At 35.2% G+C, this 24,862-nt stretch overlaps 2 protein-coding genes across 8 annotated transcripts in view; one reads left to right on the forward strand and one right to left on the reverse strand.

Moving 5' to 3' along the window:
• LOC111057980 overlaps positions 1–24,862 on the reverse strand; it is a 158,307-nt gene that overhangs the window by 76,689 nt on the left and 56,756 nt on the right. The gene's annotated exons all lie outside the window — the stretch shown is intronic.
• LOC111060765 lies at positions 5,913–23,275 on the forward strand. 3 transcript variants are annotated; one of them, XM_039434426.1, is made up of 4 exons: positions 5,913–5,974; positions 15,160–15,351; positions 21,344–21,485; positions 22,845–23,275. In XM_039434426.1, the coding sequence occupies exons 2-4, from the start codon at positions 15,168–15,170 to the stop codon at positions 22,963–22,965; spliced, it is 447 nt and encodes a 148-aa protein (XP_039290360.1). In that variant the 5' UTR covers positions 5,913–5,974; positions 15,160–15,167; the 3' UTR covers positions 22,966–23,275. The 3 variants fall into 3 exon arrangements, with proteins under 3 accessions (XP_039290360.1, XP_039290361.1, XP_039290359.1); XM_039434427.1 differs by lacking the exon at positions 5,913–5,974 and adding an exon at positions 7,624–7,775; XM_039434425.1 differs by lacking the exon at positions 5,913–5,974 and adding an exon at positions 13,428–13,560.

Consider the following 24,862-nt stretch of genomic DNA (forward strand, 5'->3'; position numbering starts at 1 on the left):
AAATCTACACTGAGGCCTACACCAATAACTACGCCAATATCTACACTAATATCTACACCAATAACTACGCCGATGCCTGTGCTGATGCCAACACCAATATCTATGCCAATGCCTGCGCCAATGCTGATCCCAATGCCAATAGCTACGCCAATGCCTGCGCCAATGCTGATGCCAATGCCAAAATCTACGCTGATGCCTACACTAATAACTACGCCAATGTCAACACCAATATCAACACCAATAACTACGCCAAAATCTACGCCGATGCCTGTGCTGATGCCAACGCCAATATCTACGCCGATGCCAATGCCTGCGCCAATGCTGATGCTAATGCCAAAATCTACACCGATGCCTGCGCCAATGCTGATGCCAATGCCAAAATCTACACTGATGCCTACACTAATAACTACGCCAATGTCAACACCAATATCAACACCAATAACTACGCCAAAATCTACGCCGATGCCTGTGCTGATGCCAACGCCAATATCTACGCCGATGCCAATGCCTGCGCCAATGCTGATGCTAATGCCAAAATCTACGCCAATGCCTGCGCCAATGCTGATGCCAATGCCAATATCAACGCCGATGCCAATGCCGACACCAAAGCCTACGCCAATAACAATGCCAACGCTTATTGCTGACTTTGTATCTCAAACTTCAACACTACTACATTACCTGGAGGTAATTGCCATCCATGTTCACGTTCGCAACTTTGAATTCAGAATAACAGTCACAGTATCATGAAAGAATTGATTCAAAAAATCCTCTCCTAAATTATTCCTGTATGCAGAACTCTAAACCTTGAAAGCTGAAAATATCAAAAAACCAAACCTTACCTAAATTAATCCTCACCTAAATTAATCCTGTATGCAGCATCTATCTCTTTTCCGAAAAATGAATTACATTGTCATTTCAAGCCTGAAATGTACATTGTATAATTACAAATATGATACAAAATTTACGTGACTCTGTATCGAGTTTGGTATGCAGCCGTCTACTACAAGCATGAGGTAATGCTAACTGAGATGTCACCTGTATCGAGTTTGATATGCAGCCGTCTACTACAAGCATGAGGCAATGCTAACTGAGATGTCACCTGTATCGTGTTTGATATGCATCAGTCGACTGCAAGTATCAGCCCAACACTACGTGCATCCAGGCTTCAGCCCAACACTACAAGTATTCGGATCAGCCCAACACTAATGTCATCACATTGGAGTCACACTTAACTGAAAATCATACTGAGTGCCTTAACGGACTGTTTTCCAAAATGTGCATCGATAAAATCAACCGCGTCAATAGTGAAAGAAATGAACATTTTTTGATTTTATGTGCAATTTCAAAAAAAAAAAAAAAAAACTATTCTTTACATATTAAACTTTCTGTTGAGATATTTTCCTTTAAATTATAAAGCTAAATCGAAAGTAATTTTGATATTCTATACTTTGAAATATTGTTTGGAAACATATAACAAATGCTATTGATGAATTTTTATAATAATTTTCAATTATAGTTGACATGTAATGTTTTTATAGAAAAAATTGTTACTGTTCTCAAATTTAATTTCAACAATTTTCAAACTTTTTATGTCAAGAGGGGGGTATTTGTAATATTACATTTTTTCTCGTTTGGAATCGAATCTTCAATTCGAGATCTATGAAACTTTATAGTAAATATCAGAGTCATCGATATACGGACAAACTTTTTGACTGAGAATTTATTATCGTAAATGATTGTTGCATTGTTCCATGGTGTCACCGAGGCTGGGTTGACAGAATTAAAAAGATAAATGGTTTATTTAAATAGAGATGATATATAAAAATTTAAAATAACAGTTTCAAAATAAAGTTTTATTGAGAACAAATATAAAATGTGAATTCTAAACTTGTAATTTATAATTTTTTGGTGACGTGTCCGTGACATCGTCACTGATTTTGAGATGTGGTTTTTGTCTTGACTTGTAGCTGGGCTTCTTCCTTCTTCTCTAGAAAAATGGCTGGCTGTGTGTGTTGTAATTTTGTGCTCTCTGAATATTTTTCTGTTCAAGTGAATTTATTAATGTTTTAATTTGAGTTTTAAACAGTTTATAGTGTTCTATTTTGTCCGTATGTTGTTTATTGTGTATACAAGCCAATAGCCACTGTTTTTCAACTATAAACTGGATAAGTACTTAGTTCGTAGTTACTTTAGATGCTTAGGCTTGTAAGATATTGTTCTTTGTGTATTTATGTAGTATATTGCCAAAATTCATCTGAAGATTATAAGTTCATTTACTCTGAAAATTGGATTTCTCATTCATAGGCGATAGATTCATTCATAGTTTATCAAGAATCTATTACATTGGAGCCGACAACTATCCTTAGGTTAATAGGTGTGAAATGCTATCCAGCCGATTAAGGAAAAATTGGTAGCACGGCAATGGTTACTGATAATCAGTCATCAACTATCTTTTTGATTTCCTTATTGGTATTCTTCAAGAACTTCACAGAAGCAGTGGTAAGAATTGTTAATCACCATCATTGAACCTTGTGGTGATAAAATATATTTGGAAAATTCATACATCTACCACTGAGCTAGAGCTGCGGTTTGAACCCAGCAATTTTGCGAGCCAGACGGCCTTAACTATTTGCGAATTTATTCGTAAATTAGGGACTTTAACAACCTCTCTTATATGTATTAAATTTACCATTTTACATAATGTCACCCAACAAGTGGGGCCAAGGTTTACATAATGGCTTCACAACGTGGGACTCTATCATAAGAGATAACCCCCCAGGAAGCACGTCATTACAACATACACACATACACACAGTAATATTACATTTTTTCTCGATTAAAATCGAATCTTCAATTCGAGATCTATAAAACTTGATAGTAAATATCAGAGTAATTGATATGCAGACAACTTTTTAACTGAGAATTTATCATAAATAATTGTGTTGCACATTCCATGGTATCACTGAAACTGAGTTAACAGAATTAACAGATAAATAGATCATTATAAATATAGAGGATATATAAATTTAAAATAACAGTTTCAAAATAGTTTTATTGAGAACAAAAATGTAAAATGTAAATTCTAAACTTGTAATTTATAATTTTTTGGAATTTAATATCGGTGATGTGTTCATGATGTCAACACTGGTTTTGAGGTGGGGCTTTGCTCTGTACTTGTTAGGTCCTCTCTCTAAAAAATGGTGGCTGGCTATGTGTTCTAATTTTGTGTTCTCTGAATATTTTTCTGTTTAATTGAATTTTTAATGTTTTAAATTGAGTTTTGAACAGTTTTATGGTATTCTAATTTTGTATAAATTGTTTTGTGTGTCTACAAGCCTATAGCCATTGTTTTTCAACTATATAAATGGATAAGTATTTAGCCTGTAATGATGCTAGATGTTTAAGTGTGTAAGGTATTGTTTTATGGATTTGTGTTGTGTATTGCCAAAATTCTTCTGAAGATTATAAGTTGGTTTGCTCTGAAAACTGGATTTCTCATTCATAAGCAATAGATCCATTCATAGTTTATCAAGAATCTACCATTTTGGAGCCGATAACTTCCTTTAGGTTAATAGATGTGAAATGCTATCCAACCTATTTAGGAGAAATTGGTAGCACGGCAACACACACACACACACATACACACACACACATATACACACACAGACCAACACCCAAAAATCATGTTTTTGGACTCAGGGGACCTTGAAACGTATAGAAAACTTGAAATTAGGGTACCTTAATTTTTTTTGGAAAGCAATACTTTCCTTACCTATGGTAATAGGGCAAGGAAAGTAAAAACGGGAATGATTCGGATCTCCTAATTTTGAACATAGATTCTAAAAATATCAATCAAGTGCACCTGGAAGCCCAATTTTCCATTTTCCTTCCAGATTTTTCAAAACTTCATTAATAGTACATACGATTTCATAAAAAAATCACCAAATCATATGGTCGGAATTAAAAAGATTTATTATAAATTATTAAAGAACTGGATTATACACGTATACAACAGGTGTAAAGTAGTATAGGAAAATTATGTTTGACGCATCATCACGTCTGAACTACTGGACTGACTAACTTGAAAATTTGCATTATAGATTCTTGCTTAACCGAGGATGGTTATAAACCTATTTTAAATTCTTCAATATTTCTATTTTGATTAAATCAAGTTTTCAGTTTGTCATGCTTTCACTTGTTGTAAGGAAGCAGCAGAACATTTCTTTTAAAAGGGAAATTAGAAGATAGGTATGATTGGGGAACCTTTTCGAATGATAAAAACAGGTTTTCCGTTGCACCCAAATTTTTTCCGCCATTTTGAATACAACTTCTTTTTTTAATTGAAAGGTGGTCATATGATACATGATTCCGATACAGGATTTCCAGAGAAAAGGTATGGTGAAAAACGCACATCGATATCTCAAACCTTTCAAAATTTATTCTCATTCACTTCCTTTATCATAGTATAGAAGATGATAGATAAAATGGATGATATATCTATTTATCTATCATCTTCTATACTATAATAGAGGAAAGAACTGGCTTAAAGACGTACACACGTGTATAGAGGATAGGGAAATTGACGCATCATCACGTCTGAACTACTGGACTGATTTACTTGAAATGCTGCTTATAAATTCTCAATCAACCGAGGATTCTCATAGGCCTATTTTCAATTCTTCTGGATTTCATTACGTCAAGTTTTAAAATAGACCCTTGCGAAGCACGGGTTACCTGCTACTGATATATATAATGATGATGATGATGATGATGATGGTATACGAACTTGACTGGAATGAACATAGACATTAGCTTATATGTATGATCATGTTATGCCTGTTATGTGTGATGTTAGGCCGGTATTAGGCGGTAATAGTTCTATGACATGAAAAAATGATTTCGTAAAACTTATTTCCAAAGACCTTAAAGAGATAATCTTTAAGGTCTTTGCTTATTTCATATGATCTGAATATGACAGAAATATTACCGTCCAATAGCGTCCTCAAGTTAGTTTGTTATTTTTTTGACTACCTATCATACTTTGCCTTCTTGTTTTGAACTTGGAGATATTGTAGATACTAAGTAAATAAGTATCGTAAGCTGGTATCAAAGAAACGTCAACATAAACTGGTTTTTCGAATTCTTTGTTCAAAATAACATAAAAATCCAATCTCCAAAATCATAATTTTGCAGTTACGGTATGGCTTTTTAACTTGTTGAGCACTTGTACGGCTAAGCAGTATCAACAATGTAACTAAGGCTTCAAGTAAAGCAATTCAAACAGTTAATTTTATGGATGCATAACAACTGTAATACGTACATTTGAAATGCTCAATAAAAATTCAATGTAGTTATTATTAAATATAACTGATTTGCGCCTTGTATTTTATGCAAGTTTCCATTATAACAATAGGGCCATTCAAATTTCCCGCCGCTTCTTGCCTCTCTCTGTCATGGCTGCCAATGTTCAATTCGTAACAGGAATAGTCAAAGACCTTAGAGAGATATCTCTTTATCTTTATCTTTATCTTTGCATCTTTAAGGTCTTTGGGAATAGTGGCCACTCAGCTGCTCTATAGTTTACTATAATAGCTCGTTGTGGCAAACAGTTCACAGCACAGCCTTCATAATTAGAAAGAAATTTTATTTTACAATGGGAAGTAATTGATTATTTCTGTAGTTTTTTGACAATTTCATGTTTTTAGGATTCTTTAATTTAATGATAGAGAGAAAGAGAGTTATTGTATAATTGAATCAACAATTAACTAATGACAATAGAACCCATGATTGGCATGATTTGATACTAAGTGCCGGTTTCCGAGCTCGGGATCTATAATTTCTGGACTTACAGAGTCCAGGACTAAAATAAGCTCTCAGGTCTAAATTGACTTTCTGGGTCACGATTTTATCTTCTAAACTCCGGAGTCTATCAGGTTCTCGACTTATTTGAGTCCAGGACTTTAACGCAGTAAAGGTGAGGAAAATTCACAATATTTTGCTGTTGTATTATTGGCATCTTAGACCAGTGTTATAGAATAGACACGCTGGGAAGTCTAGCCTCTGAAGCCAACATCTACTGCCAAATCCACCCATCTTGACGTCACAACCAAGCTAACAACAATGCATTGTTCAACAACAATGTGAGTTAAACACCACAAACACTTACAACACAACACTACACTTACAACACTTACAACACAACACCACAAACACTTACAACACAACAAACTCAAAAAAGTTTTCTATAGTAATTTCTTTACGATGTTGACGTCAAGATGGGTGGATTTGGCAGTACATGTTGGCTTCATCGACTTTCAGTATGAATATACAATGAGCCGTGTCTATTCTATAACTGGTCTAAGGTTGGCATTATAGCAAATCGGAAACAGCTGATTACAGTGGGACAATTCAAATGAACATGCTCTCCAAACTATATATTGTAAAAATATGTTTCGATTTCTTTGTAGGCCTATTCAAAGCAAAACATTTGAAAGGTGAATGAATAGACATTTCATTTTGATTTTGAAATAGTTTGGAAAGGTTTGTAGACTGGTTTGATTTGATGTTTTTTTCAGTATTCTTCCAATACGATCAGTGGTACCCTTGATGTATGGAAGGAGATGTATGTCTTGAAGTATGTAGGTCAAACAAATAGAAGAATATCAGCCAGGATAGAGGAACACAAACTGAGCATAAAAAACAAACAATCCACTTCAGCTCTTTACAACCACGAAAAGAACACAGGGCACAATATAAATAGATTGAAAACACTTAAAAACTTACATTAGAAATGAGGGGAAATTTTTGGAGACTGACTCTCCTTTCTCAACCAAGCAGACTGCAGTTTTGAATCCAATGGTCGTGTGACCACAGAGTACGCACGGAGACTTAATTGTAGCAGCAGAGACCACAGATTATGCGGTGCAGACGGATGGAGAGAAAAAGGCTACAGATTCAGGGGACATTATGGGGTATTTAGGGGGCGGTTACAAACGGGATATTTAAGATTTGAGAGAGTTATGAATAAGGAAAGGTGTAGCTTATGAATTGATAGAAAAGAGGAGATTTAAAATTAGAAATCAAAAAAGAATTAGACTAAAATTGGAGAAAGGAATTGTAGAATTGAACTTGGATGAAATTTATTTTTCATTTTTATTGAACATTTAATATATATAATATATATATAATATATATATATATATTATATATATTATATATATATATATAATATATATATATATAATATATATATATATAATATATATATATATATGATAGCTGTGAAATTTATTATATGATGAAATTTATTCCAATTAAATTAAACAGTTAGTAGCTATGGTACTATTGCTGTCTGTTGAGACCAGGACTGGAAGCAGCTCCAAGCACCCAAATAAAAGCCAATTCTTTTGTCTTGACATCTATGGAGGGGGCTGTGGGAGGGAGGGTGGCAAGGACTTTGACTTTGAAGCATTGGTCAAAGTTCTTGTTGTGCTCAGAGCCATGGGTAGGGATGGGTAGGGAAGTATTATTTTTAAAGGAAGCCCTGTGATTGTTGATCCGGAGGTTTAGGGCAGTGGTGGTTTCACCTATGTAGAAGGCAGGACAGAAGTTGCAGGAAAGGAGGTAGATGCAATTTTTTGGAGATGCAATTACTGGATTGGTGGATTTGGAGGGTGTAGTTGGTGATAGGACTGGTAAAGGAGATGGAAGAATCAGTGATAGGACAGGTTTTACAGCGGGGGCGTTTGCAAGGTAGAGTTGAGATTTCATCAGAGGTGAGTGATTTGTTTTTACTGAAAATTTTCTTGAGGTTGGGAGGTTGCTTATAAATGAGGGTGGGTGGTTGCTGGAAAACGTGTTTGGTAGAGGGATTGGAGGAGACGACATGGAACAGATCTTTAAGGACAGCTTTGAGGTTTTCAATTCCAGGGAAGTAGGTGGTACAGAGCTTTGGAGTTTGTGGGATTTGGGAATTTTTTGTGGTTGGATTAGTGCCAGTTTTGGAGGAGATTTGTTCCTGTAACAACCTTTCAGGATAGTTACATTTCAGGAGGAATTGGTGGAGTTTTTTGAGGTACTGGTCCTCCTTGTGCAGGATTTCCTTTCCAACCACAAAAAAAATCCCAAATCCCAAATCCCACAAACTCCAAAAAATGTTTTGAGAAATCAATATTTACAGCCCATGAACTTATTTTTGAAAGAAGACTATTTTTATTTCTCAAAGAGAGAAAGGGAACGATTCAAACATGTTTGAAAAAAAATCAGCCCAAGTGTCACACTTAAAGCCAATAGAATATTAATTAGCTGCATGTTTATTCATATTTGGGACATAAACTTATTTCCTGATAATACATTTTCAGCTTTTTGTTGGAAGGAAATTCCATACAAATTCTCAACTGTATTGCATGCGAAAAGCATGTCAAATGTTAAGTAAAATGAAGCTAAGTAAAGAGTGGCAATGGCCTGAAGTGGATGACTCTACAGGTGGCATTACGCTACAATGCACCCTCCCCCCACACAAAATAAGTTACGATTGAGAAGGGGTTGACGGAGAAAATGGGGATCACGTGACTTGCGACTCGAATCGATGAGCCAGCCTAGGATGACGTGATGTTCTGTCTGATGATCGCCCAGCACCCACCGTCTCAGTTATAACGAACACTGGTCTAATAATTTATGCCGTCTTGTTTAATAATTTCTTTTCAACTTATAACAACCTGTCCGACAAGAATAACAACCGGAAAACTAACTTCTATACCGCAATGTAATTTGGAGTTGTACAACTAATTTATCCTCAGTATAATGACTTTTATACATCAAGTACTTCCCAACTCCTTGCAGTCTATCAATGTAAATATTCTTGTTCAAAGTCAGAGTAACTTTGGGATCAGTCACAAACTGATAAAGGAATATAGATTATAATAAAAGGTTTGCCATATCTTCAAAGGAGGAGCTGAGATGCTCACTCATCAATGTAGCCTAACCCTCTCCTCACAAAGAGTCTATGTTAGATTTTCATCATCTGCCATCTCAGATCTTGTCATCTTTATAACTCGTCTGAAACTAACTTATCCTGCTAAAGCATGACAAGACTTATTTACAACTTTGAAATGGGAGCAAAAAAGATTGGATAAAATAGAAACGTCTCATTTCATGACATTCTTGTCAATGATGGAAGATGGAATTTCTATTCTTCTGCAACTATTTTTTTTCAAGTGGAATAAATAGTTGATTTTTTAATGGAAATTGTTGAATATTTCACCACCTCAAGATAGTATGAAAGCTTTCCTGGATATGATATGCAATTCAAAATGATAAATGAATGATGTTCAGCTGTCTTTTAATTAAATAGTTAATGGATACGTTAGATCGTCGGTCCCGGCTGCCTAAAAAGCAACCGTTGGGTCATGTCAGAGGCCCTGAAATTGATCAGTGGCGACCTGAAAACTCTGACACCAGACCTGCGCAACTCGATATTATTATTAAATAGTTTTGAAGATTGTTTATTGAAGTACCAGACAATGGATCTAGCATAGATCTTTGATAGTGCGATCAGTAAATATTCATTCAATGCCAAAATTTAATCATTCCCTGCTATTTATATATTAGATTTAGCAATCTTCATCCCCATAATACACGATTTAGAGGTGTTGTTTACCCACATCACAGACTAAGCCTGATGGAGAGTGGCCCGTTTTATATGGGAATGAAAATATTTAATTCAATACCATCTCACATAAGAGAAATTGATGGCTTGAAGGAGTTCAAAAAACACTCAGGGAATTCCTTATTGTATTGTGTCTGTACAGGTTAGCAGACTTCCTTGTTGAATAATGTTTGATTGATGTATGTTATGTGGGATCTGTTGTGTTGAAATAGGAGGGATGGTAGATATTAGATTAAACTTTGACGTATCATATACTGCGGGATCGTTGCTCCCTTAATGCAGTTCAGTAATTGTGACGAACAAGAAAAGTAAAGTAAAGTAAAGTAATCAATAATACAATAAAAGACAATGTAATGAAAAAGATTCCAGATCCAAAGAGCTAGAGAAAAGCGCTTGAGGAAAGAGGCATGAGAATAAGTCGGACAAAGACAGAATAAATGGCATTGGGGAAGATGACGAACTGATCGTGGAACTAGATGGAAATCAACTCAAATTATCTGTGCGCTTCAAGTACCTGGGTTCAAGTTTGCAAAGGGACTGTGGGCTGGATGCGGAAATACAGAATTGACTGAATTGCGGATGGTTCAACTTGAGAAGAATGTGTGGTGTGCTCTGTGATAAGAGAGTGAACTATCAAATGAAGGGTGAAGTATACAGATCGGTAGTGAGGCCAGCTATGATGTATGGCGCGGAAATCTGGCCAGTTTCAAAGAGGCAAGAGAAGAAAATGGAAGTGGCTGAGATGAGAATGCTAATATGGGTGTGTGGGTCACTAGAAGGGATAGGATTCGTAATAAAGTGATTACAGGCACAGTTGGGGTGGTACCATTGGGTAGGAAGATACAAGAGGCCAGGATGAGGTGGTTTGGAGATGTGCAGGGTGTCGTCCGATGAGCGATTTCCGATGAGCGATTCAACAAAAAATAGTCCACTGACCGATCCATTGTTCAGAATAACAATAAGGATAGGCAAACGCCAAGCATCGGAAAACTTGGGTGTCATTAACCATCAGGAACTGTGACAGGGGAAGGCTAAATGGGTAGTGTCGTGTATTTACTCGCAATACGATATATTGATGTTAATGATTGAATCAGAACTTCAGAACCCACCACCTTCCATAAAAACGAATTTTAGTCTGTTATGTGAATCTGCATGAAATGTGCGGAATAGAATGTGGGAGCCATTTCGCTTTTATATAATATCCATAACTATAACGATTGTAGATTGGCATAGAATTAAAAAAATTGTGATTGCTTATGGATGTAGATTGCTTTAGATGTGAAGTTGATCTTAAATCTTCTTGATATCTATGAGAGATACTTTATACCTTATATCTATTTGCAGTAGTGTTTCTCATTCACTTGAAGAAATGCAGATGATTGATAGAACTTGTTGGAATTGTACATTTTTATATATAAATATATTATAGGCTATAATGAAGATGAATTTGAACTGTTCGAAGCAGAAATCTATTCGATCTTTGCTTAACAATTATTACTGATTCCTTTTCATGAAAGGTGGTAGATACTGATTCAATTATCATCAATATAATATCGTATTGCGAGTTTACCCATACGCTTGTGGCCTGCCTCTGTCACTGTCCCTGATGACACCCAAGACCTCCCATTCATAGCATCTGCCTGCCTATCGTCATTGTTATTCTGAACAATGGATCGCTCAGCGGACTGCTAACCCCGAAAATCGCTCATCGGAAATCGCTCATCGGACGTAACTATGTGCAGGGGCGTGAGGAGGATTATGTGGGACGGAGGGTGCAGGATTTGGATCTGGGTGACAGGAGAGGGCGAGGAAGGCCAAGGATAAGGTGAAGAGACAGAGTGGAGGCTGATCTGTGGTAGAGGGGTTGGAGACACGGGAAGGAGATGGACAGCATTTGGTGGAGAAGACTGCTGAAGGAGGGAGATGCCGACCCCATTTGATTGGGATAAGGCGTAGCTAAAGAAGAAGAAAGACTGCTAGCAAAGCAAAATTGATGAATACATAATCAATAAAACCGTAAAACTGATCCATAAAGTTAATTGGACTGTACACTAATAGGGAATTGTAAAATTAATAGAGGATTCTAACATTTTCGGCAATTATTAATAGAATGTGAATTTACATATATCCATCATATATCCGGCAGGCTCGCTTCGCTTATAGCCAAGGAGATCCACCCCCTGAACCTCCTGCTGAATAATCCCAAATTGAGATCAGCAGACTCGATTCGCTCGCCTTAACTTTTCATTTGAGCTTGCTTCCTTCTGACAAATTCAGGCTCGATTCACGATTGATTTGAATTATGTAACGCAAGGTTGAATTGAACATTTTTTATCAAGATTAATAAAACCATACAGTGATTTTTCACATGAAGACATGATTAAGATATTGTGAGAATTATTGTAGTTAATTGAAATTTGATATATGAATAATGTAGAGACAAAAAACTTACAGAACATAAATATTTAACCTTTCCAAGTTTCAATTTACTTGAGATATCTAGAAAAACGCCGATTTTAGGTTCATTTTCAGCGTAATTTCAGCGCACTCTAAACGCAACATTTGTGCATCTTAGCTTAGCATGTATTCCAAATTTGAATATTTCCTGTGATTAAGTTTTTGAAAAGCTAATGGAACGCAGAGAATTCAGGAAAAAGCTGAAAAACCACATATTTTGGGCGTATATTATCTTCGATGTGATTTTAAAGCTTTTCTGAAATAATAGTTGTACACTTCAGCTAAACGCGAGTAAAAAATTTGAACATTTTCTGTTTCATTCTTTCTCAAAAGAAGGAGAACGCAGGAAAATGTTGGAAAACGCAAATTTTAGGCGTATCGTTTTTCAAATCCGTTCTCAGCTCACCTCTAGAGCGTCAACTGGATACATATTTACCAACTTTGAACGTTTCTGGACCAGTAGATTTCTAATTCTCCTGATGAGTGAGTGAGTGCCATTTCGCTTCATACTGTATAGATGAAGAAATAGCTAGCTATTGATGTAGTATCGAGAGTTTTTTCGAAGAATATAATGTTGATTTTCTCTTCTTCAATCAATAATGCAAACTATATTACTACAGGAAAGAGCAAAACAGGTTCAAGGGGTTGAATTTTATTCATGTAATATTAATGATGACTCCCAAAAATAAAACAGACAAGACACTTTGAAAATGTGATTCATGCATTGTTACATGCTTTAATATGGAATGAGTTGGAACTTGATCAAGATTATCTACAAGAAATAACAATGATAGAACTTTTTCTGATTAACAAATACCAGGACAACTAATATACTTGATAGCGTTTCAAAGAATTGGAATATAGAATTATTCACACAAATAAAAGGTCTGCAATGGAGAGAGAGAGAGAGAGAGAGGGATTATTTAGCTAAGTACAACTACAGCAACATTGGAAAGGGATTCTCCGCATTGCTAATTAGGTAGATAATCTTGGCGTTTTCTAGGGGATAAGACTCTCCAGGGGGTAGGCCGATTGGTTGGAGTAGTATAGCGAATCGTACACTTCCGTGCTTGATACAGCCAGAATCAATACATTAAAAGAGGGTTTACAATAATTGTTGCCTATATAAACTAACCAGCAGCTACTTTCAGAGAGACCACTTGAAAAAGTTTGCCTGCTACCTTTCAACGTTCGGCTGAAATTCAGACTCTTGATAAGCCTGCATCAATATAGTTAGTTAACAGCTCCAAGAATAACCGTGACTCCCAACAGATAGCATGTGCTGGAGAAGGATAGACAATATGAATCGTTCTTTGACCCCTCCAACACAACACGACATGGCAACCAGGTTGTTTTGGAGGCCCACAATTGTTTTGTTTTCAGAAACCAACATTGTAGCTGATCTTAAAGCTAGAGGATTCAATAATCTGCTATCGGTGAGTTATAAATATCAATAATTGACAAGCTGACTATTCACAGCAGTATATCACTGTAACTCAGAATATTCCCACTATAATGCCAACGAACTCAACATTTTCAATTTGAACTGGTAGGAGAGACTTCTGCACGTCTTTCTGTATGGGCCATCGTGTTTCTGTTCATATAAATATATATATTATATCAATTTCCGAGTATAATAATATAATAGTATAACATGGTTCCTGTGTTCTATAAAAAGACGGTTTCTATGTTATCACTATAAGCACAGAATATTAAAATGAGGTTGGAGGATTGAAACTGACACTGAGATACTAGTTTCGGATGTTACACCATTATCGATTTGTAGCGAACCTTTACTAGAGTTTACTAGAAATTGAAAATAGTGTAGTCGAAACTAGTATCTAACTTTTATATTAATAAGTGATTGAGTCAATTTCAAGTTATATCTCTTGATACTTTTTCGTATTATTTGATATTTTACCTTATCTTCTGTGTAAGTGTATATAAAGTAACTTTATACTATTAACACAAGAAGCACCATTGGTGACCGAAATTTGCATTGGTGGTAACAGAGTTGAGATCTACTTCTTCCTATCTCTGAATTTCTCCTTGTTATTATTTTTCAATATATCGATTTTGAGGTTGAGCATTCAATTTTAAGGGTTGAAATTGACCAAATTCAAATGATAACAATGCTTTGACATGTTTCTGTTCAATATTTTCCAGTTTTCCAACTGAACATAAATTGCTTGATCATTTTCAATGAAGTAAATTTATTCATTATCATAGTTTAATGAAGTATTCCAAGTAATTATTCTGGACAACCTTCATGCATAGTATTAGCACAGACAAGTAATCTAAACGGTATCTTCACTGTATGGTATTATCCAGGGAATCTTACGGTATCGAGGTATATATCTTAGGAAGAATATTGAAAGAATTCAAGAAAAAATAAATTTGTGGTCTGTAAATCAAATTACAATAATCAGAAGAAATTCTATAAAAAACCTTTATTCTGGTTGGAAATACATAATTATGTTCATCATACAGAATTATAACTTTTCCACCATGAAATCCGTTAAGAATTGGTTTTTTTTATAGAAGCTTTTTATAAATTGACAAACATTATTGTTTTTCTTGAGAGTTGACCTCTTGCATATTATATATATAAATGTAACACATCCAGTTTTTATAAGTTCACATCGCATAAAACCTACAATACAGTTAAAGAGGTCTGCAATAGCATTTGGTCTGCACACTTCCCATTTTCCCCGAAAATCCTTCTTATCATTTTCATGAATTGTGTTGTGTGTATAATTTAATAAATTAATGAATAAATATTAGGCTTGCATAAATTGTTAGCTCATCCCTCACAGCAACTTGTATCGCAGAAGTTTAAACATTCTCATATCGAACCACATCCCACACACGCATATTCCATCTTGCTCGAAAACTTTTCATCATTTTCCTGACTACACATCGGTTATCAGGTCATTCACATGCCTTCATCGTCCATTCAATCTTCTTCAAACACTTTTTATCACTTCCTTCGCTTATCAGGTCATCGTTCACGGTTTTCTTTTGCACCATGACAGGCGAGCAGATGGCGAACAAAGAGGAAGGTCCGAAAGAAGATGAGGAGGAAGAGGAGGAGAGAGATAAGAGCGGTTCGCAGGCGGCGAGAGGAGGGAAATCGCAAAAGGGACGACCGCCGTTCAAGGTGTGGTTTTCCCTGGCCAGGGAGGCAGGTCGATCGTCTGTCTCCTCAGCACATCCCTTGGGTCTAGGTGAGCACAAAATTTATTTTCTGCAACCTGAATTTCAATGAGTTCGGACAAGAAATTGTTTTTTGATACAGTCATGAGTGAGTTTTCATTGATATGTAGTGTTGCACTGTAATAATTTGTAGGCTACCATATTGAGTTGTATCAAGTTAATCACTCCTGTTTTTTCATAACATTCTTTGGGTCTAGCGTCTAGGTGAGCAGCAAATTATGTTATGCTACCTGAATTTCTTTGAGCTCAGACAAGAAACTGTTTTTAGATGCTATACTAAGAAATTCATTTTTGGGGTACTCGGTTTGGGGTTTCCATTAGGGTATTTGGGGAAGCGCTGATAAGCTACTGATAAAGTAAGTTAAGATCCATGCGCCTGCTAATAATCACGTTGTAAGGGTGACCACTTTGAGTGCCGAATGTCGAACCATTTATGAGTTAAAAATAGCTTCCTGCATGAATATCAGATTTTCAGAAAAAATGTTTATGCGGTTAAAAAATAGTTCCGTACTAGCAGCTCTGTGGGTACATTTGTTGTTTAAAAATGACCACCGTGATTGATATTATTAGCACTTTCATATTATTCTCATATTTGAACCTAATATTTGAAAATATATATTTTGAATGTGATTCTTACTGATGAAACAAGAGAGTGCTCGTAGAAAGATTTTCAAGATGTGTACAATTATGATATATTGTACTATTATAGTATATTGACTATATTTCAAGTTTTGTTTTCAATTTAAACCAGATTTATCACAACATAAAATACTGTAATTGGTTGAATTCTTCCTATTGCACGGAAGTAGAAATCTACGCAATACGCATTACACACATGTATGCGTCGAACATAAATCAGGAGAGAAGTTCTTTCTTTTGGGATGCTACTCTAATGGGAATTGAGAAGGAGTTTCCAGACCATATGAATGGGAACAACAGCTAGGCCACTTAATTGTAACCTCCCTTCCCATCACCACCATTCACACTAGTCCCCCCCTCACACACTATTCGTTAAACGGCCGGAAAATCGATATCCAGATCGCAGAGTATCAGAGTGTTCCGAGCAGAGAGTGGAAATGTCACAAATTGAAGGTCAGTCATTACAGGAATCTGTATATGACATTATAACTACATACTATTATATATATTATGATGGAACTTTTGAATAAATCTCATGAAAGGAGAGAATCAACCAGAAAAATTGTAATTACCCTTATAGAATGAAAGATATGCTAAAGGAATAGTTAGCGACGGAGCGATAAAGCTTCCTTATCAACAGCTAAGTATCAGATAAGAGTACCGTTCTGTACTACACATTTTTCCAGAGAATTATTTAATAGAATTATAATTATTTCGCAAATTGAGTACGAATCGTTTATGAATTGCTCATTGAATTTTGGAGGTTACACTTTTGTTTACTGTTGATCAGATGTTTTGTAGCAGCTCAAACACTGCTGACTGACTCAATATACTATAAAATGTCATGCCAGGTTTTCATGCAAGCTGTAATATTATTTCTAAAATTAAGAACTATTGATAAAGGACCAAGAATTTCGAATAGAAAAATAAAATGTATGTATTATCGTTGAAATTATTTATTATTAATGAAATTATATTATAATATCAAGTATTATTGTAACTAACTAGGTCATAGCATGAATATTGTATTATTGATAAGAGCAGCAAAAATTAATTATAACAGTTTCGAACATAATAAGAATTGTATAGGAATATTAAATTATAAATTATTGTTTCAACTGAACCACATGGTGAATGAATCTCTTTGGCAAGTCTAAGCCAATCATATGTCATGGAAATAGCACCAAAAGGGTGATCGTTTGAAAACATCATATGTTAATCTGTTATCAGACAACAAACCTGCCTTATCATATATGCTAGTGCATGTACTCTGTATAGAGGAACTCTATCTAGAGAATTAAGCAGTTTAAAGAATTATACAAATTAAGTTATTATTGTAATTAAAGGAATTATATTTTACTGCTTGCCACTGACGTCATGCCTACATCATAATCATTCGACCAATGGCAAATTTTCATGCAAATTAATTACACAGAGATTCTCAGAGAAAAGGTTCTAGCCCCAAGCTTAAAAGAAGACACGGCACTTCCCTTTTGAAATCCTCACCAGTAAGACCTTGTTAAAAGTTACCAAAGACCTATTTGTGAAATTTTGTTCGATTTTATATGTTTTATCTGTGAGCCAATATTTTAGGCTATTTTATTTGTTATTTGTAAAATTATTTCATCAATCGATAATTCAAGAATTTCAAGTATAATTATTCCCTGATTTATTTGGTGAAGGAAATAGTTAATTAAAATTCCACATGTGCTGAAACCGAAGCCTGGACCGGCCGCAGATCAAACGAATTGATCTAAAGGAAAAACCACGACCGCCAAGGAATTTCATGTGAGTTTTAAAATTTGGGGCCCCAAACTATGCTTCGAAAGAAATTACAGTGCTGAAAACATAAAATTTTTCTTCGTTAAATTATGGCCACGCCAACAAGCGCTTATAACCATTAAGATCTTAGATTTTATTCAATATAGAATTTATAAGAACTTGTAGTTGATTAACTATCCTCCGCTGCCAGAACCACGACCCCGAGCAAAATTTTAAAAAATATTTTATAATTTATATTCACCATTTTTTCACAAACTGTTAAATTTATCAATCATAAAATTCTGTTGAATCATGCATGGTGTCATGTGAGTACAGGAAAACTTCTGATCATTTTATTAAAGTTAAACTATTTTCAGTCTGTAATTCAAGCTTTATATCTGCACTGTCAAACCATATATTTTATTATATTATATTCCAATTTTGTCAATTCGCCTTCTTAGTTTGATTATTTCTTAGCCTGTCAATTTTTGTGTCTGATACGTTCTACATTATCAAGAACCGATCGAATACGATCATTGAAATAATTGAATTAAGCTGGATATTGGAACAGATCTAAGTGGATGTAGTGTGTGGGGTCAGATCGAGATTACCTATTCTCTGTCCTTACCTGCTCATATATCAGCTTTTATCTGTTACCAACCTCGACTTAGGAGCAAATTCGTCAACTGTACAGCAGATGCAGCTGGAGATCATATAATTTCCTACAATAGAGCATAAAGCCCGACAAGACTCTGTTCTTGATGTATATTCCGAACAATATCTGGTCCCAGCACCCTATCTTAATCCTTCGGAACTTATTAGAGACGCAGTCCCATAAATTATCTACATTGGGATTTTTGCTCGACCTGTATGATTTAATATGTTGTTTCATCACAGGTAATTGTTCTAAGATATCTGGATTTAGTGTTTAGCAACCGCTACACTGCTTATAAAAATTTTTATCACTATACAATCTGTCATAAGAAGAATCAAGGGTGAGCAAGTGTTTATGCCTCCCGCGATTCAGACGATTGTATCGAATCTTGTAGTGAATCAATCAGTCTGGTACTCACTTAGCGTCCACGCATGCATTTTCAAAATTCATAGCCTCAATACTGGTGACTCAGTACAAGATTCATTATATGTGTGTGAGGCGTGTAAAATACTGCTTTACACGATTTGGCTAGTAACGTGGGACTATTTATACTCCACATCAGATTCATTATACATGTATCGACCTATCCTTGGAGACGAGAGTGACTCCCCCAGGGGAAAAGCATTACAATATATATACACACAATTTTATATGTTGTTTCATCACAGGTAATTGTTCTAAGATATCTGGATTTAGTGTTTAGCAACCGCTACACTGCTTATAAGAACTTTTATCACTATACAATCTGTCATAAGAAGAATCAAGGGTGAGTGAGAGTTTATGCCTCCCGCGATTCAGACGATTGTATCGAATCTTGTAGTGAATCGATCAGTCTGGTACTCACTTAGCATCCATGCACGCATTCTCAATATTTATAACCTCAATACTGGTGAATCAGTACAAGACTCATTATACATGTGTGAGGTGTGTAAAATACCGCTTTACACGATTTGGCTAGTAACGTGGGACTATTTATACTCCACATCAGATTCATTATATGTGTATCGACCTATCCTTGGAGGCGAGAGTGACTCCCCCAGGAAAAGCTTTACAATATATATATATATATATATATTATATATATATATATATATATATATATATATATATATATATATATATATTTACAAATATATATATACAGATAATAGTAAATACATATAAATAATACATATAAATAATATGTATACATAATTATACATTATATATATAAATATATATACAAATGATGGTAGTATCTATCTAGGATCCACAAAGAATGAACCCCCTAAAATTGTTGATCCACACATTTTTTCACAACACTAGTAACTGCCGTGCTACCAATTTCCCTGAATAGGTTGAATAGCATTTCTCACCTATTAACCTAAAGAAAGTTATCGGTTCCAAAATGGTAAATTCTTGATAAATAATTATGAATGGATCTATTGCTAATGAATAGGAAATCCAGTTTTCAGAGCAAATCAACTTATAATCTTCATAAGAATTTTGGCAATATACAACACAAATCCACAAAACAATACCTTACACACTTAAACATATAGCATCATTACAAGCTAAAATACTTATCCATTTATATAGTTGAAAACAATGGCTATAGGCTTGTAGACACACAAATCAAATTATACAAAATTAGAACACCATAAAACTGTTCAAATCTCAAATTAAAACATTATAAATTTCAATTGAACAGAAAAATATTCAGAGAGCACAAAATTAGAACACCATAGCCAGCCACCATTTTCAAGAGAAGGGCTAACAATGACTCGCCTTTTAGATGAAGCCAAAAACAGTGACAACGTTATGAACACGTCATCAATATTAAATTCCAAAAAAATATAAATTACAAGTTTAGAATTTACATTTTACATTTGTTCTCAATAAAACTTTATTTCGAAACTGTTATTTTAAATTTATTTATCCTCTATGCTATTTCTTTTGTCTGTTGGACACAATGCAATGACACTATTCGATTTTAAATAATTTTGACTGATTTCAAAGTTGTAAAGGAGGTTTGCTCATGGAATTGGCTTTATATCAGCCATTCTAGGTGTAGTATTCAGAAGACATTATTCTTGATTGGAGAGAAGAGTTTTCTCATTTGATTCTCCACAGAAGAAAAAAAATATTGATTCCTTTCAAGTCATGTATCCTACTAATAAAACTGAATGAACATACTTTATGAACTCAAAATTTGAAGATTCTATGAGAATGGAAATAATCTTTCATTTTATCAGAACAAATCATTTTCATAGCAAATAATTTTCTTCTACTGATGAACTTGGAAAATGACTCATGGATAAATGATTGTTATTCTTTTACAAATTTTCACATTATATCTCTTGGGATAGAATATACGAAAACCATTTTACAATATAACGATCTCTTATCAAATCGATAAGCTGCCGCCAGTGAAAAGCACAACACAGAATGAAGTTTATTTTCGTAACAGAACAATTATATTTCTTGTTATTCAATTCATTCACCTCGGAAATTCTATGATTTGTATATAGTGACGTTATGTCACCTTTATAACACAGATATACATAATACGTTATAGATTGACACATATTATTACAAATTCTCATCAATATAATACAGTTGTAATACTTTTGATGATCAGGTCAAAAATTGAGAAGTTTGTTCTGAACTGGTCGGTTAGGTGTGTTTCATTTGATTTTTGTTAGATACAGGCTTGAAGCAACTCCTATTCGATCATTTGAGATTCTATTATTTAAGGTATTGTTGTGTGCAAATAAGTGGTATTCCATTCAAGAGAAAACAGATAATATAAAATTAATCAATCTATAAATATTAGCGAGCCTCTCCTTAATGTGTGATTGGAAAACTTTGTTGATTGCATCTTGCTTTGAATGTGCAATGTGCATCACCGCGACCAAGGAGAGCGATCACTGAATAAATTTCCAACGTGGGCGTTTTTCTGTTGGCAGTTCGCGGCATCACAGGCAAGTTCTATTCCCTGCGGGAAAGCAGCTGCCAGTCTGAGCCAGACGTGGATGCTGTGAACAGGGCTTACGACTCCGGACCCAAACAGAAATTTCCCGGCCATCATCCGCCCCTCGAGAGCCATCGGTAGGTTGGCAACCCTACAATATTAAAAGGCAATTGAACAACAACATGCCTTGTCAACACCAAAGCACCTGCTACTGTTCACTATTCATACCCCTCAAGGCATTCGCGGGATTGGCTGTCAACTGGATGGATGACACTGCCTCAAGTTCTGTCATATTTTATGCCATTTCCATTACAATATTTTTCCATGGAATATGCTCTCACTGTACGTCACAGAATCATCGTTGAGTTTTTCTTCCATTTACTGTCTACTATCATAATATTCTTAGGAATATGCAATGCAAATAACAGTGAGTTTTGTATACATGCACATGATATTTGATTTCTCAAGATGATGTTATTTATGAAAGAATATGTTATATGCAAGAATTCCATGTGCAATACGATATTATGTTTTATAAAGTTTGTATTCCATTACTTTCTGTTTATGATGACGATATTATTATATTAATTTCTATTAAAATATTGTGTATTGGAATATGACAGTAAATTGTGTAAACATTCATTTCATTTTATTATAATGACATTATTTATTGAATACATTCTTGGATAGGAGTATGCTCTGTCTGTACAAAATGTATGTTTTGTAGAATTTACATTTGATTTGCTCTTATAATTTAAAGTACATAATTATTATGATGAGAGTGTTTCATTCCTCCAATCTGTTTTTCACGATTTTATTCCCATAATTCTCTTTTGTAATATGCTGGATTGCATAAGCATGATTTTTTAATTTTGATGAGTCTTTTATTATGATACAGTGCTTCATATATTCGAAAATTCAAATGCATAAGAGACGAGATTATTAAATTCATGCCATTGCTATCTCACGAAAATTTAGTATAGATATTTTCTAGATTGGTAGTACAATTCAACACATTTAGATTTGCTGAGGATTATGTACACATGAGCTCTAAGCTCGTGTGCCTAGAGGTGCGTACAGACTTTCGCTCTGCTCTGCAATCGAACGTCACTCGAGCAGATCGATTGATGATCGACCGGGGAGCAAAAGTGGAACGCGAGAAGAGCTAACATCTCCCGTAACGTTCATGATCGGAGCGAGTGCGGGGCGTGCGTGGAGCGATTCCGGAGCTAGTTCGGAGCGTGCGCGGAGCGTGTTGGAGGCACGTATATCTGTACGCACCTTTGGAAATGCCCTTCCTCCAACAAGGAAAAAGATTTTCAACATAAATTTTTATAAAATTGAGAGGAAATCCTTTTGATGGCACTGAAGAGGTTTTCTGTCCTTTATCATGAAAGTACTACTGAATACAACCATAACATCCATAGAATTTTAAATTACAAAGCATTACATTCAATGACTCGAAACGCTTTTTTTAAAAGCTCCCTTTGTTACAGGATTGGATGGTACCAGGACGTGAAGTTTTACGACGTAAAAACTCTGAAAGATCGCAACTTCAATTTTCATCGTAGAACGCAAGAAATGTTCAAAATTCCTGTACTAACAAAGAAGCCTTGAAGGGCTTCCAAACTTTCTTTGAAGAAAGAGAGCGGCGAACTCATAATCTGCTCAATTAATAGCATGAAGCCCCAACTTACTTGCAGCCAGCATCGGCAAACTGACCTGCTTGCCTGCCCGTCGCGTCGACTTTATAATGTGCAACTTCCATTTTGAGCTGTCAGCATCTGTTGTATGGGAAGCATTGATGATACGTTCTTGAGGAATACTGACAGTTTGAAGTGGATTTCACTAATGCACTATCGTAGCTTGTCGTGTGCATCGCCATTATTATAAAAATGTAGTCGGATTAAATGCTCAATAGTTTGTTAGCATCATTGTGTTTCATTTTTTCTTTCCCGAGACTTTAACTTTCCCAAGTTAATGTTGTGAACTATCTTTGGTTGTGCATGGTATGGAGTACAAATAAACTGTGAGGATAACAATTTTGGGGATATATCATTTTAAAAATGTTGAACTTCTATTTTATCCTTCAGTCTTTCATACTTATTGACTTTCTGAATAGAATTGGAGAATGAAGTTATCTGATATTTCAACTTCAAAAATAAACTATGAGATAAGAAAGGCTCCTTCACTGGAGAAATGCCCGTCTATGAAAACCCACATTAACTTTTGTTCCTTATTTCATTTCTGAAAGTTGCTCAACAAATAACAACCTTTAAAGTTGAAGAGTGGGCTTCGAAAGAACTTTGTAATTCTTCATGGAACCAACGAACATAATCAAAATGAAATATAATTGATAAAAGTTGCACTGTAAAAATATATTGAACAAATACAATTGCAAGTAATTGGAATACTATGCGATGAATAATAAGTGAATGGTCAAGACTGGATAAACCACATGTTGGGGTCCCAGAATAATTTATATATATATTACAGAATGACGACTATATCCATCAAAAATGGTTCCAATAAATACATAATAGTTTGTAGAATTCGTAAATTGATTGTATATTTCCGAATTTCCTAGAAGAAGAAAATTTTTTATTATTTTGGAAGGGTTTTACTCGCCTCTCCTGTTCCAATGTTCCAAGGCAAAGCTTATAGCATAATGGAAATGAGGAATTCTAGCCTCCATACCCAAGACATAAGCTTAGTTCATGGGCATTTGGTTGAGATAGATAACCGAAATCCTAATCCAAATTACCACCAAACCTAATACTGCTTTCTCCTAGGTGGGGCGTAAACGGGAACATTTATATGCAGAATTTTCCATTAAGACGTTAATATATACAAGGTTGTGTGATCATGTAATTTCCCGTCGAGGGGGCTGAGAGTTTCCGCTATGCTTATCTGATATAATCTACTTAAGCCGTGTGTTTTAAATAGGTGCCAAGCTCGTTACGGAGAAAGAAAATAATATTCGCAAGGAAAACGCTATAGGTACAACTTTTCATATTCGTGAATAAATGAGGTGAGGGGAGGAGGTTGAATTGAACAAGTGGAGGGGGTGGAGAGGTAACTGCAAACTGTATAATTGGCCCGGTTAATTGAATGCTGTACTGCGGAGTGCGGACGACAGAAGAGTCTCGTGTTGGAAAAATCAAGAAGAAGAAAACGAACAAGGATTGGAGTTGAGACGAGTGTTGTGGGGGTTGTTGTGGGTGGGGACATGAGAGGGGGTTCGATACGGTTGCCATGGTAACCACGTTGCGCGGATGTCCAATTTCCATCTGGCTGAGGAGACTGGGATGGGTCGTGCTCGAGTGGAAAGAACGCCACGATCAGACCCACGATTATATTTCTGGATCGATGACATACTACACTGCTGATGCCTCGTTCACGTTTTAGCATCAACGAAACGAGGTTTTTCGTTGATTAACGAGGGGCATCGTTGACTAAAATACCGAGTTTAATAAATTAAATAGACCTGAGACTCAATTCTAGTAGTAGGCTA

This window comes from Nilaparvata lugens, chromosome 8, assembly GCF_014356525.2.
Source record: "Nilaparvata lugens isolate BPH chromosome 8, ASM1435652v1, whole genome shotgun sequence".
Classification (NCBI taxonomy): domain Eukaryota; kingdom Metazoa; phylum Arthropoda; class Insecta; order Hemiptera; family Delphacidae; genus Nilaparvata; species Nilaparvata lugens.